This window comes from Pollachius pollachius (assembly GCF_949987615.1).
Source record: "Pollachius pollachius genome assembly, chromosome: 2".
In the NCBI taxonomy this organism is placed as follows: Eukaryota; Metazoa; Chordata; class Actinopteri; order Gadiformes; family Gadidae; genus Pollachius; species Pollachius pollachius.
Window position 1 is genome coordinate 49,013,780 of NC_136935.1, and position 15,349 is coordinate 49,029,128.

General features: G+C 43.2%; 3 protein-coding genes across 3 annotated transcripts; all 3 read left to right on the forward strand.

Annotated features, from left to right (window-relative positions):
• The first annotated feature begins 801 nt into the window (after positions 1-801).
• sp6 (Sp6 transcription factor) lies at positions 802-6,887 on the forward strand. The gene is made up of 2 exons (XM_079758743.1): positions 802-1,024; positions 4,286-6,887. Exon 2 carries the CDS (start codon positions 4,383-4,385, stop codon positions 5,283-5,285), a length of 903 nt encoding a protein of 300 aa, XP_079614869.1. The 5' UTR covers positions 802-1,024; positions 4,286-4,382; the 3' UTR covers positions 5,286-6,887.
• An 818-nt stretch (positions 6,888-7,705) lies between these two features.
• On the forward strand, positions 7,706-12,015 carry cwc25 (CWC25 spliceosome associated protein homolog). The gene is made up of 9 exons (XM_079729593.1): positions 7,706-7,854; positions 7,969-8,141; positions 8,600-8,836; positions 9,153-9,222; positions 9,476-9,627; positions 10,258-10,336; positions 10,421-10,617; positions 11,035-11,202; positions 11,563-12,015. The coding sequence occupies exons 1-9, from the start codon at positions 7,837-7,839 to the stop codon at positions 11,675-11,677; spliced, it is 1,209 nt and encodes a 402-aa protein (XP_079585719.1). The 5' UTR covers positions 7,706-7,836; the 3' UTR covers positions 11,678-12,015.
• Positions 12,016-12,461: 446 nt separating this feature from the next.
• Positions 12,462-15,225, forward strand: psmb3 (proteasome 20S subunit beta 3). The gene is made up of 6 exons (XM_079731104.1): positions 12,462-12,561; positions 13,366-13,550; positions 13,804-13,911; positions 14,252-14,429; positions 14,867-14,961; positions 15,065-15,225. The coding sequence occupies exons 1-6, from the start codon at positions 12,559-12,561 to the stop codon at positions 15,111-15,113; spliced, it is 618 nt and encodes a 205-aa protein (XP_079587230.1). The 5' UTR covers positions 12,462-12,558; the 3' UTR covers positions 15,114-15,225.
• The last annotated feature ends 124 nt before the right edge of the window (positions 15,226-15,349 follow it).

Consider the following 15,349-nt stretch of genomic DNA (forward strand, 5'->3'; position numbering starts at 1 on the left):
TACGCCAAAGTGGGAACTTTGAGTTTTAAATTAGTCACAATTTATGTACTAAGATTGCTACACGGTACAGGTACTTGCATGGAATTAGTTTATTTGTGCATCCGCGCACAAATGCACACACACGTACACACACACACACACATACACACACACACACACACACACACACACAGTCACTAACACACACACAAACACACGCAAACATACACACACACACACACACACACACACACACAGTCACTAACACACACACACACACGCAAACATACACACACACACACACACACACACACATTCACACACACACACACACACACGCGACTATTCTCTGCATAGGATGTAATATTTTGAGATTAATGTATTCAAGGCTATACTTTCAGTAAAGTGAGTAATCATAGGATTTCCAGGTCTTAGCCATCTTATTTACAGGCTACAGTCACCCAATTATGACTCCTCCACCTTGCAAGTGTTATTACAACAAGTTACAAATGTTCATATTCACTATCCAATGCTGGGGGTATATATATATAAATATATATATATTATTTATTTTATCTTACTGAATGTTTATTATAACAGAGCAATCTGCTCTAGGCGCTATGAAGCGTAGCTAATATTCTAGAGGCCCGCGTCAGTGACCCGCTCTGAAACGCCGTCCGATTGGCCCTCCACTTTGGTTTCCCTGTGAGTTGTTACCTCACCGCATCTTCAAAGGAGCGCCAGTACGAGTGGGCGGAGCTTCTGAGAAGTCAAGACACACAGCCTATCATAAACTTAGTCAGTCTCCCGTGTGTAGTTTACCTGGGCTGGAAAAACCTGAACGCTCTACACCACGGACATTTGAAATGGTGGGAACAGATTAAAAATATGCGGATTTTATTTTTCTGTGTGCACCCCGTGACGAATGGAAGAGACAACACACCTGGTGGCAATGACTTCGAGACTTCAAGACAATAATTGCATTTGTTGTTGAACCCAAGTGCCGGGAGCGCAGCTGCCTTCGTCTGCTCCAAAAGACTCCGAGGTAAGGTGACATCCCACCCAACCCCTTTATGCTGAAGACCAGGTCGTGCTGTAGTCGTTGTTTCACCTGAACGCAAGAATGTTGAATTAGTGCGAGTCATTTTAAATAGAGCATCACTAGCGATAATAGACCTGTCAACTGGAGAAGAGTTACTCGACTAATATAGTACAGTACAGTATAATAGAGTAGAGTATAATACATAAGACTAGATGATAATAAAGTAGAGGATACTAGAGTAGAGTATGATAGAGAAGAGTATATAACGTAGCGTAGATGATAATTAAATAGAGGATAGTTGAGTAGCGTATTAGTGTATGCAGTATAATACGGTATATTAGATTGGATGACTGTAGGGTAGAGTATAATACAGGAGTAGAGTATAATAAAGCAGATGATAGTAGAGAGCCCTAAATGTAGAGAAGTGTGTGAGAGAGAATAGTATAATAAAGTAGTGTATATTAGAGTAGATTATTGTAGGGCAGAGTATAATAGAGTAAAACATTGGGGAGTAGAGAAGAGAATAGAATGTTGACTGGGAAATAGACATTGTGAACTTACTGCCATTGAGAAGAATAAAAAATGAGTCAGCATGTGAAGAGCTTTACAAAGATCTTCACCTGGTTGTGGTTTCATTCTGCTTTCTACAGCTCCGGGCATGCCAACATTCATATTCATTCATTACAAATACAATTTAATAATGACTTGCTTTCTGCCTCATGGTTGGACCTGTCTGAAGCGCGTTTGAGCTATAGGCTCAGAATCATCGGTTTAGCATCAAAAGTTTAGGATGTATTTATGTAATGAAAAGTGAGCAGGCCACTTGCTATTGAATATTTTCTACCAAAGATAGACATGCCAACTGTTAAACAATGTAAAAAAATATGTTGGTAGGTCTCCAAGTTGTCTCAAGAGAAGAAATCAAATGATTAAACATAGATCAACACACAAACTCCTCATAGTTTATTTAAGCCTACCTGAGGTTAGTTTACGTAATTGATTCAAATAAACTTCCAAATTTCCCATTAATAAAGCAGATTTTTTATCTTATGTCAATGATATCATTTACACCAATCCTTTTGAATAAAGTATAATTCTGTTAATGGCAGGGCTAATACATGTATAGAACTTTAAACGCAGGCCTCAATGCTTCAAACAGGCCTTTAACTTAACTCTAGTAAATGTTACAGCTGTTCATGTCTTGAACATTTTGGCATTGCATCGCAGTTTCTAAACTAGGCCAAAGTATGTGAATATTTACCGCCGCATTCATAGACAGTATCGGCCTTCACCACTTCAATCACTCAAGGGTTGGGGTTGTGATTACATCCTCAAAACCTTCCACACATTATTATGGAAATGACTCTATTTTCGATTTACATTATAACATTCATATTACAACACTGAGACCCCCCCTCACCCGACCCCCTCGTGTGCCTCCTCTCTCCTCCAGACTTGTAAAGTGGGGGGGGGGGGGGGGGGGGGGGGGGGGGGGGGCTGAGCCGGATCGTGGCCGGGCAGGTTTTATGACCCCCGCACTGTCCGCCTTCTCCATACCTTCTTCCTCCTCGGTTGTCGCTGTTTGCCCCGAGGGCCTCGGGGTGCCAGCTGTTTCCCTTGAGAGCTGGGAGTCTGGCCAGCCCTTTTATGAATGGAGGAGGAGGAGGAGGAGGAGGAGGAGGAGGAGGAGGACGCCGCTGTTCACTTTGTTTGTTTACGGGTCCCAAAAATGGAGGGGAGGCCAAAGGAAGGGGAGATGGGTTCATTCCGTTCTAACATCTAACGAGCATTCCCCAAAAATTACAGAGCAGGTACACCACACTCTTCGCCTTGAGAATTCCAAACTAATTGGTTCACAATTTCGATACGACTGGAACGCATCCCCAGTGTGAGACCGGGGCGTGCTCTTGGGTAACATCTGTGTGATGCCGTGGGTCAGGAATGCATTGACTAAAACAAATCAGTGCTCAGAGTAGAGATTTGACCTATGAATCAAGCCAAGATCGAGCTGGCTCTGATGGACAAATGAACCCGGGATATCGTTTAGTCGCCCCCTCAATTGTTCCTGCAGATTCAACCCTCTGATAGGGCATCAAGCCCTGGGATCTCAACAGCAAAAAGGCCTGAGATTACTTTACAGTTTCCTGCAGCAAAGGTAATTGTTGATGAGGAGTAGAGGTCAACAGATTAGTGCCAGGACATGTCTGGAGCGGGCCACAGCCTTCTGCAGTTTTGGTCTCAAGGTTCTTGACGTAAAGTCAAATTTCTAAATTCCCCCTGGCAGTTAGTTCACCTTTGATATTGTGGGGGGGGGGGTAGTTCTTGAGAAGCTTCTTCCAGTCAGTAGATACCTGGACTGTGTCGGTTCGACGGGATGCCGTTTCAGAGCTTAAACGCTCGCTTTAAGTAATTCTCATCTTGTTATTGCTGTCCTCTTATCGTGAGCTTCCTGAATGATGTCAGGCCGCGACTGTTGATGCTCTCTGTCGCCAGTCTGTCCAAGGCAGGGCATTTTACGATGCCTTATTCCCCCTCCCCCTTCCACCTCGAGTTGCCCGGAGGCTTGTTGTTGTAAATCAAGTGTGATTCACAAAAAAAACAGGTTTCTCCGTCTGCCAAGCTTGATCTCCTCAAACCTCAGAGACGTACAAATAGGCTCTGGCCCGCGGCCATACCTCCCTGGGTCTCCTTCCTTTACCAAACTGCACTCCTGTCAACACTCCCCCTTCACTCCTCACCTCCAACCCCGCCCCTCACCCCCCCTCGTCTCACTAGCATTTATCTCACTCCGTCTCTGCTTGGCGATGTTGTTGTCTTTGCACTTCTCTTTGACCGCCTCTCCATGGGAAGTACCTGGCAGCAGAGCCTTGTGGTTGGTGTCTGTCTGGACATGTCCCACACGCCCCCCCCCCCCCCACACACACACACACACACACACACACACACACACACACACACACACACACACACACACCCATACCTCCCCCCCCCCCCCCACCTATCTCCCCACGGCCACGCTGCGTGAGAACTGGGGGTGTGTTCTGGGGCGGTGGTTTTATGTGGTGGGCGGATTTGGGGGATTAAAGCGCTTGCGCAGAATCCCTCTGATAGGAGTTTGTACTCGCATAAACAAACACACAAGCAAACACACACAAGGCGTGTGATTGTTGGAACGTAGTTACACGTTTAATTGCGTTTTATTCTTTGCTGTGATGCATCCATCTCACATCAATCCCCCTTCTCCCTTTTTCTTCCCCCCTGCAGGCACGACTTCTCCGCGGACATCCCGCCGAACGACACAAACTGAGAAACCTCGGGGGCTCTCGTCATCAATCCCTCGCCTGCAGAAGACGTGTTCACCATGGCTCACCCGTATGAGCCCTGGCTCAGAACAGCGCCGCCCGGTGGCAGCTCCGACGACATGAACATTCCCTCCTGGTGGGACCTCCACACCGGACCTGGCAGCTGGATGGACCTGCAGGCCGGCCAGGGCGTGGGTCTTCCCTCCGTCGGCGCGGGGGTCTCCATGGGGCTCCAGTCCTCCCTGGGGCACTACGGCTCCGAGCCCCAGCTGTGTACTCTGCCCCCGGCTCAGCTCGACCCGGGCTGCCACTCGGCCCACCTCTTCCAGCAGGACGGCTTCAAGATGGAGCCCCTGGGCCAGGAGATGATGCAGCAGGAGCGGTTCTCCCTGGAGGAGCCTCAGGACAATGCGGGCGCCGCCCGACCCAAGTCCCAGCGCCGCTCCTCCTCCAGAGGCTCCGGCCAGGCGGTCTGCCGTTGCCCTAACTGCATTCACGCCGAGCAGATGGGCCAGAGTGCCGACGACGGCCGGAGGAAGCACATGCACAACTGCCACATACCCGGCTGTGGCAAGGCCTACGCCAAAACCTCCCACCTGAAGGCCCATCTCCGCTGGCACAGCGGGGACCGTCCGTTCGTCTGCAACTGGCTCTTCTGCGGCAAAAGGTTCACCCGCTCGGATGAACTCCAGCGCCACCTACAGACACACACCGGCGCCAAGAAGTTCAGCTGCGCCCTGTGCCCCAGGGTGTTTATGCGGAACGACCACCTGGCGAAGCACATGCGCACGCACGAGTCCTCACCGGGCCAGGGGGAAGAGAGGCTGAACGGAGAAGGTAGGATGGAGAAGGCCTTGGATACCCCGACGGCCCCTCAGCCCTCCTCCCACGCGCCTGCAGCCGATGCGGCGGAGCAGCCTGCCAAGATGAAATGTGAGACTGATCCCGTGGTCTCAAACTGAACAGGATCGTCTGGCTGACTACATCATTGCATTTTAAAGAATTGAATTATCATTCGACTGTTACTTCTCTTTATGTCTGACAAAGGCCTTTACTGTCGTGGCATCTGTGCCATCGGATTATCACGCCGCTCTTTAGTCAGAAATGCATTCATTCGAAGACTATTCCCATAGCTAGAGGTTTAGACCAGGTACCTTTGTAGTTTCCGCATGTCTGTTAGAGGCACTCTCGAAAAAAATATAATTATTATGATCAATGGACAGAGGAATTAGAAAATGTTTACATATGTTATATGCAAGGTCGGCAAAGGTCTGGTAACAGATGGTTTCATTCGAATCAAGCCATTGACCACGGCTTTGTAGACACAGTGAATCTAGACAAGATGTCAGACTTGACAGGCGCGCCTTCTTCTATCTAGTCCTAATGAAGTGCCTTTCCACGATGGAGCCAACCCATGTTTCTAGGACTTCCGCTGCTGCTGTTATCAATAGAACATATATTAAGACTTGGAATAATTTAACCTGAAGGGGATTTGGTGATGTGGGTTCAGTGAAAATAGGTAACCAACACTGTTACTTGAGCAAATATGAACGGTGCATTATGGCCGATGCACGGTTCTTATGTATTTTATGTTACAAATTTTAGCAGCATTCATGTCAGGGCGGATAATTAGTTTCTTGTGAGCATCAAACAACCAGTTACTACATTACTGTAGTTACTGCGTCTTTTAATTGTACGACACTGGATATTGGAAAATAACTTTAATGAAGTTTAATCTCATTAGCCATTTTATATTGTTCCACTTTATGTAAAACATTCAGGCATTGTATCTTTATGCAGTGAAATGGCCTTTGAGAAAAAAACATGTTTGCAAACTAAATATGAGAATTTATCAAATGTTACTGGAATTCAAAATGTATAGAACATGCAATTTTATTTCAGTTGAAATGCTCAACATGTTTTTTTTTTTTTTACCAAAAATATAAATGAATGAAACTGACTGAATTAAACCACTTTTGTTTTCGGTTATTATGAATTTTACAGAACAATTTTGTGTTTAATGATCTTCTCCAGGATACATATTATTTATATGTCAATTATAAATTTGTCATAATGTCAATTCATATCTAGAATCCTCTTTGTGAATGATGGTCTTTTGACTCTGCCGAGTCTATAGGATATAGTCTAAAGACATTCAAATACCACTGAAGAATGTCATCAACACTATGTGAATTCAACATGAAACCATAATAGTTCATGGATATTGATAATGGACATTGTCTGAATAAAGAATACTTAAGAGGGAACTCAACAACTTAACCACTACAACACTACTAGTATTTGATCAGATTGCTTTATAGGCACCATAGTTGCGTAGCAGACAATACAAGCATCTTTAAAGGTTTAATAGTATTAGGACATATGTAAACAAAGAAAGACTTAACAATGAGAATGATACCATTTGAATTAGGGAATGATACATGTTAGAGGCTCTATTTTGCTGAACTTAATTAATAGAAACTAAGGAATGAGAGCAAAGTAGTTCATATTTGTCAATTGTTTACCATTGTAATATCTATTGTTATCATAGGCTAATGTTTTTCTTCCCTTGTTGTTTGTCAAAGAACAATATTAAAATTGTTCTCTGTTTGCTTCGGGGTATTTTTTAGATATTTTAGATATTTTAATAAATAATTTATGTACCAAAATGTAGCTGTTTGTATTTTTTTATCAATACAAATATCTTATTGAATAAACAATAATGCTACAGTGAATGTGCTTAATTTTTACATGATCAAAATAAGGTAAATCTATAACATGTAGACACACTTACACACGCGCGCGCGCACACACACACACACACACACACACACACACACAAACATACACACACAAACACACACACCACAAATGTGCAGCATGCATCAGTTTAAAATAAAGGGCACACCATTCAACAACTCAACGCACACACGGACACACACACAAACTCGCACACACACGTGCGCACACACACACAAACACACACACACATACACACACACACACATGTACACACACGTGCACACACACATACACACATGTACACACACGTGCACACACACACACACACACACACACACACACACACACACACACACACACACACACACACACACACACACAGATCTATAATATTATCAATGTCTTTTTCTCTCACTCTCTCTTTGTTATGTAAAGATATGCATATATATGTATATATATGTAAATATATATATATTTATATCAATATATATGTCAATATAAATAAATAGATAGAATATAGATTTCGATTTGTCCCTACAACCATATTTGAACGACCATCAGAAACAGATTCTACCTGACACCCCGAGACCTTGTGACGAGAGCGGAAAAAGAATTAGACATAACCGGAAGTAAATACAAATAAAGCACAAGCAGAGGAAGCTAACAGGCCGGTGATAATAGGGCTTCGTCGTTTAAAAACAGGCTACATTCCGTCAACAAACATCTGTGTCAAACCATTTCATAGTAGGATCGCACCAACACTTCGTCAAGATGGGAGGCGGCGATCTCGTAAGTAGCAACTTTAAACACCTTTGACAGTAACAACGTAAGCAGGCTAACGTTAGCCACGCTATATAACGTATACCACGACGAAACCAACCATGTCCTCCTCTTTTAAAACAGAATTTGAAGAAGAGCTGGCACCCCCAGACTATGAAAAACATCGAAAGGGTCTGGAAAGCCGAGCAGAAACACGAGGCGGAGGTGAAGAAGATCGAGGAACTCCAGAAGGAGCTGAAGGACGAGCGAGCCAGAGAAGAAATCACCAAGTTCGCTCAGGAGACCGGAGCTCTCAAGTCAGTAGAACATCTCCGTCCTGCCGATCTATGCTCCCGTCAAATAGCATGCCGACAATATTGATCGGTGGTGTAGTATTGGTTTATATATACACATACTGTACCGCTGATATCTCCAATAAATACCTTATAATACAGTATAAAAATATGCTCCACATATTCTAACAGTTTGCTTGGAGTGAGTGGTTGGTGTAAAACAACGTGACTCTGTAGTGGGTTCTGTTAATTGGTATACAGATCAAATACGCTAGATAGACTCCGTGTTCTGCCAATGTATGCTCACTTGTCAGTCTATCGAATTATGTTACCCGATCAAAAGAATGCTACCTTGTGTGTTTTGTAGCGTATTTGAAAGAAACGTCCCTTCAGTCTAAACAATTGCTTCTTTCTAGAGGGATGGCACAAAAAGTAAACAAAACATAATCTAATGTTGTTACATGTGTCACCCCCCCCAACAGGAAAAAGGATGACCGCTTGGACTGGATGTACCAGGGGCCAGCGGGCCAGGTGTCCAGAGATGAGTATCTGCTGGGACGTCCCATCGACAAGCAGATCACAGAGCAGTTCGAGGAGCCTGAGAGCGGCCCGTCCACCCAGACCGGCCTGTTGCCCGGCTCCATCTTCAACCCAACCACCCCCGCCTCCACCCTCGACCTGCAGGCCAAGATCAGGGAAGACCCGCTCTTTGAAATCAGGTCAGTACTTGTCGTTGCTTTAAATGTTGTTGTTATGGCCCTCAAGACCTGTGACTCGTGTATACCATGTTGAACCTCTTGTGTTTTTCATGACACAAAACAATTTAAAAACATTGTTTTAAAAAGATGACAGCGTTATACACATCCATTCTGTTAAGTAAGTATTCAATTAATATCATACCTAATTGTACGACATGTTTCAATATAACGGGTTTCTTATTGTCGCCTAATGTGGAGGCGACAGTTTGTCTTTATATGTACATTACCGTCCACGTTATTCGGTTGTTTTAATCTGTGTTCTGTTTTGGTATTGAAGGAAACGAGAAGAGGAGAAGAAGAGGGAAGTCTTGACTAATCCAGTGAAAATGAAGAAAATTAAAGCAATGGTAAGATGGTAAAAATGTTTTTTTTTAAATATTGTGTTAGAATTGCTTGAATAGTTACAACCACCAATTGCATTGCTAGTTATCCTTTTTTGGGTGAAATAACAACGTGCCAATGTTGATTTGCTTTTGATGAATGGTGTATAAATGACTTTATAAAATGCCTCGGATCATGCTTGGCCCCTCACTAAGTGAATTGAGTACACGATGCAAAGCCACGTACTGTCTTACCGAAACCCATCTTCCTCCTCAACAGCTGCGAGAGAATCTGGAAATGGAGAAGAAGAAGAAAAAGAAGAAGGATAAGAAGGAAAGGAGAGCAGACAAGGAAAGGAAGAAGGAGAAGAAACACAAACGAAGGACCACAAGTTCGAGTTCTGAGGAGGAGGAAGTCCATAGGAAACATGGGTAGGAACGATGGAGGACCTTGAATCTCAAAGGGATCGCTTCTACAATAGAGTAATCCCTCTGTGTCACGGTAGTGGCATTGTCCAATCATTTTCTTATTGAAGAAGAGGACATTCTAGACATTAAGCCTAGAAGGACACACAATTTCAGGAAAAAAAACTTCTAAAGTTTAGGATTTTCTACATTGGTACTAGGTGCATTTAGCAGTTCTGCTAAATTGAACGGTGCCCCATGCTTTTCCTTAGCCGTCGCTAAAATGCAATATTCATATAAATGTTACATTTGTAATGGGGCAAACTCTTCTGCATTCTCTTTATCCATGCAGTCTTTATGATATTAGTCTATATTATAGGGTATAAGGCTCATAGCTGCATATATATATATATATATATATATATATATATATATATATATATATATATATATATATAAAAAATCCTCTATGATTAGACAGTTAGTTAACATTGGGTCTGGCCTGAAGGATCAGATACGATGATGCTAAATCGTAGTCGAGGACCACACTAGTATGTACAGGCATTTAGAGTTCATACAAGCTTTTTGGTGTGTAGCTGTGAAGTGTTGCTTGTTTCAAGATAAATCTTGATGAGATCTGTTTTTTTTTATCCTTAGGTCACATTCCAAAAAAGAGAAATCCCGACACACTGACACACTGCCCAACTCCCAGAATATTCCCGGCTATGGACTTCTAGTGAGTAACACCATTCGTTGGTTGAGTAATTATCTCGTTACTGCCGGACCAGCGGTTGGTTAAAACTATTTCCTCCCCTTTCAGTTACCAGCCAGTGGACCTCGCCAGGCCTCGGCTCCCTCTTCCCAACCGGACCGTCAGGAGAGAAGCCGCTCCCGGTCTCCCAAACGGAACGGCGCAGAAAACCGCTCCTCCCACCACCACTCTGACAGCAAGGTCTACCGCAGACCTGCCAGCCCGCAGAGGGAGCGGTACCAGAGACAGAAGAGCCATCGGTCCAAGTAAGTCCACATATCGTCATGGGCGTCAGTAGCTCAGGACGACTAGCAGGAAGGTTGCTAGTTCAATCCCCGACTCCTCGTAGCTGAGTGTCGAGGTGTCCCAGAGCAGGACGCCTAACCCTAACTGCTTCAGATGAGCTGGCTGGCGCAATCTGGGGTTGACACCGCCCCTAATATAAATATAACACAATATCATTTTCAAAGAATCCATTTTGAGAGACTATGCTAATTAGCATCACAGATGTGTTCACGGCTAGCATGGCGATCTTACAGCGGTGACTTGGTGAAATGATGTTTCATTTTCGAGGGTATTGCTTCGTGCAGAGTCACAAAACCGTTTTTAAACTCTTATCACCTGTTCTCATTGAACCCATTCCATTGAGTTTGATTCTAACATGCCATCATTTGTCATCACAGGCAACTCTCGGCCGAGGAGCTAGAGAACAAAAGGCTGGAGATGATGGGTTTTGCTAAGCAGAGGGACGAAGAGAGAATGGTCAATGTGAAGAGATACAAGAAGCAAGACGAGCAGGAGAAGGAACAGGAGCAAGGCGTCAAGCATGTCCGCCATGCTGGATTCATTCAGTAAGTCTTCGTTCAATATGTTTCTAGCTATGTTCTTTATTTGGTATACCTTGCCTTCTTGCATTCCAACCATACCTAAACTATTTAAAAACTGACGAATCAAATTCAAACGTATTGTAAATGTAAAAAATACATTTATATTATTGTATTAATTACAATATTGTAAACTACAGTAGTGATTGTTTATTATAATGAAAATATTTAACATTAAGTGGCAGTGAACTCTTATCACATAGTAAATCTTCACACGTTCTGGTGTAAGCATTTTTCCATTAGCACATTCTCTCTGCATCCTTTGCGCTTACGTCATACATAAACACACGCAGGCCACCGTGCTAAAACGTTTTCCTTCCCCCTCAGCAACATGAAGCTGGAGAGCGCAGCCACCTCCTCACTGGAGGACCGAGTGAAGAGGAACATCCACTCCATTCAGCGCACCAAAGCGTCGCTGGAGAAGAACTTCATGAGGAGATGATGAACACACAGAAAATATGACCTTCATTCATTAGCGGTAGAACGGCCTTCGTGAGAGAGCATTGCTGGCTGCGTTAGAACAGTGTTAGGATGGGGACCACCCCTGTGATTTCCGTCTTGGGTTTAACCCAAGCAGTGTGTAGCTCCTGGAATACCAATGGTTATTTTCAAGTGCTAGAAGGCTATTTCTTCTGTCACCTCAATTTTGTACAGTATATTGTTCAACAGTGTTTATATTGTTTTGGTTTTAGGATTTGGATCATGCATATTTTGTCAATCTGTTTCTGAATCGATATATTCCTAAGAGTGATTTTATTAAACAGGTTAACTTTGTGTAAACTGGTGTGGACTCTTTAGTGTTGTCCTTTGTGCATGCCATAGTATTGGATTATTCCTACCAAGAATAAGATGTGTGGAATACGAAATTGATCCCACGTCACGTGCAGGTTTAAATAATTAAAATGTTTAAATTAGGTGTCAAAGTCTCATTAATATAATTAATTTTTCATCTTAATTAGATGAGTTGATGTTTGGTTAAGCTCATGCTGATTTTTTTACATTTAAATATGTGTATGTGAACTATACGACGCCCTAAAGACTTGAACGCAGCAACCCAACTACTTTTCACCATTTTTTAATCTCTTGCTTTCACTTTAACCAAAGGCTGTCCTCAGCCATCCAATGCATACAGCCCTTTTTGTGGACGCACAGAAATCGTCCAATTACAATAGGGTTTACTGCAAAGGAAACTTTACCCAGCCATTCGCCTTGAAGCATTCCGTGACGTCGTCGTTCAGCCAGGCATCCATCAGAATCGTGTAGTCACCGTACGGGGCTAGCAGAAACCGGGTTGATAATAAGAAAACATCCAAAGTATCCACCATGGTAAGAAAGTGTTTATGAAAAACAATCGTTGTTAGGCCGATGTTACAAAAGTTACTTAGCTGAAAAATGGCTCTCAAAACTGTAAATAACAAACAAAGCTAGCCAGTGCTATGGTCGAGTTAGCATCCGTGTTAGCTAATGTTGTCACTTGCAGCATCATGCTAGGCTAGCTAAAAGGATCTCATAGATTTAAGAAGGCATATATTGCATATTGTTTGGGTCTGGTTCTGGTTCTGGTTTAATGTGAATGATATTCTAATGGTGACGGAAGCATGGCATTAAATAATCAGCACTTACTGTTTTAAAAGGTAAAATAACCGGCTGCTACCCGAAAGCTATGCTTCTAGCATACACAGAATGCTTCAGTACTGAACCATACACAGAATGCTTTAGTACTGAACCATACACTGTGCTTTAGTATATGAATCATACACAGTATGCTTTAGTAACCAACAATTCATAGTACTATGCTTTAGTATTGAACCATATCTGTCAGTGAGATACACAACTAGATTTATTTTATCCATACTAAATTGCTAGTATCGTGTTTTTATTATTGATTTGTGATTCATTCAGTCAAACACAGCTCATGAGTTGGCCCGACACTACCCATATACAGTTGTTAACGGTAGCCAGTCACACCGATTCATTTTCAAAGTTCAACCCTTTTTTTATGTCAGTACCTTCAACAATTCAAAGGAAGTGGTCAGTCCCCAAACAATGCTTTCACAAACTTCAAATCTTGGAATGGATCAAAATTGAACCATTTAGTAACTGCTTTCATCATTACCATTTCTTCCCCAGTCTATTATGTCCTATAACGGTGGAGCCGTAATGGCTATGCGGGGGAAGAACTGTGTGGCCATCGCAGCAGACCGGAGATTCGGCGTCCAGGCTCAAATGGTCACAACAGATTTCCAGAAGATCTTTCCCATGGGAGACAGGCTGTATATTGGCCTGGCTGGACTTGCTACTGATGTACAGACAGTGTGAGTATCTTTCCTGAAGTCTCAACTGTGGATGGTCAGCTAAACATATTTATTTGATTTGTCATATGTATAAAAGAAGGCAATAGAATAATAGATGGGGTTATTGTTAACTAATGCTTTATTTATTTTTTTAATCTTCCAAAATATTACACCCAATAAATACATCGGTAATAGTAATCCCCTAATCGCTGTCATAAGTTAAAAACATGATTGTGTAGAGAGGTTTGTAATTTGCTGTCATTTTGTCGTTTAGATCCCAGAGGCTAAAGTTCAGGCTGAATCTCTACGAGCTGAAAGAAGGGCGCCAGATCAAGCCCAAAACCTTCATGAGCATGGTGTCCAACCTGCTCTACGAGAAGAGGTGAGTGGGTCTGTTAATTGGCAGTGTGTGTTGTGGTGCATTTGTTTTGACTCTATAAAATGTAAGTGTTGAGGTAGTCATGGGAACAGCTTGAAAGCAGGCTGCCTGTCCTGTGACAGAACCAACTGCGATTTATAACCTGTAATTAAAGTAATCCAAGGCCTTTCAACAAGGAGTCCATCCAATTAGAATCCATGTTCCAATAGACCGCTGAACTTAACTCAAAAAATTTAAAAAAAGCTACATCTTGTTTTACTTTTAGAGTTAAAAATCCTTGAGTCTAAAGGAACAACTCAAGTGCTCCTGTGCTAACAGAACACCTGTGTGTTCCTCTCGTTAGGTTCGGGCCGTACTACATCGAGCCTGTGATCGCTGGCCTCGACCCCAAGACGTTCGAACCCTTCATCTGCTCGCTGGACCTCATCGGCTGCCCCATGGTCACCGAGGACTTTGTCGTGAGCGGCACCTGCTCCGAGCAGATGTACGGCATGTGCGAGTCTCTGTGGGAGCCCGACATGGTGAGTGTGGTGTGGCGCAGAGGTCTGGAGCTGAACACTCACATGCAGATTAAGGCCCTTTCTGGCCCGGCCGGAAATGAAAAGGGACGGGATTATAGAACTTGTTTTGCTTTCAGTAATAAAAGCAGGGCGACTTTGCATCATTTCCATTCATCTTCCGGCTTTGTGTTATTGCAACCGCTCCCTCGAGGCATCAGATTGAATTTGTTATGCAAAGCAGACCATTTTAAAATATGACGCGCATCCATAAAGTGGACCTACTTCAAAAGATATTGGACAGATGACGTGTTACATTATTTCGTAATTTTGCAATGTTTCAATTGGATTACATGCATCTTCGAATACTTCTTCACTGCTCAATCAATGCAAAATCTCAGCCCTGTAACAGGTTTGATATTGGGATCATTGATCTGAGAAACGTATCTTAATGTGTGCAGGAGCCTGAGGACCTGTTTGAGACCATCTCCCAGGCCATGCTGAACGCGGTGGACCGTGATGCCGTATCCGGCATGGGGGTGGTTGTACAAGTCATGTAAGTGGAGTGTTATTACCCGGCACTGTGCACGGAACATCATAGGTCACACTCGGATGACGCTATAAAAAAAAAAAATCATTTTTTTTCCTCTAACTCGCAGTGAGAAGGACAAGATTACCACACGCACCCTGAAAGCCAGGATGGACTAGAGCCCTTCTACTCTACAGCCTCAACGACTACCCGATTTGTATAAAATACCCCATGCTTGTGTTTTTTTGTTATTCATATTGGTCAATAAAAGACCTTTGGGCCAATAATCTATTCTGGTTTGTCTTTCTTTGTAGCACACAAAAGGGATCAATGATAATAATATAAATGCGCTATTATTCAACCATAATCTATTTGTCTGTTTGGCTCATGAACACCCGGAACTGAGGGTGAAATT

What these genes read in the sequence shown, in the direction of transcription:
- sp6 (XM_079758743.1), top strand. Translation starts at nt 4,383, where the DNA reads ATGGCTCACCCGTATGAGCCCTGGCTCAGAACAGCGCCGCCCGGTGGC.
- cwc25 (XM_079729593.1), top strand. An exon ending in TGAAGAAAATTAAAGCAATG is followed by an intron (nt 9,223 to 9,475) that starts GTAAGATGGTAA and finishes CCTCCTCAACAG; the next exon opens with CTGCGAGAGAATCTGGAAAT. An exon ending in GAAGTCCATAGGAAACATGG is followed by an intron (nt 9,628 to 10,257) that starts GTAGGAACGATG and finishes TTTTATCCTTAG; the next exon opens with GTCACATTCCAAAAAAGAGA.
- psmb3 (XM_079731104.1), top strand. An exon ending in AACCTGCTCTACGAGAAGAG is followed by an intron (nt 13,912 to 14,251) that starts GTGAGTGGGTCT and finishes TCCTCTCGTTAG; the next exon opens with GTTCGGGCCGTACTACATCG. An exon ending in CTCTGTGGGAGCCCGACATG is followed by an intron (nt 14,430 to 14,866) that starts GTGAGTGTGGTG and finishes TAATGTGTGCAG; the next exon opens with GAGCCTGAGGACCTGTTTGA.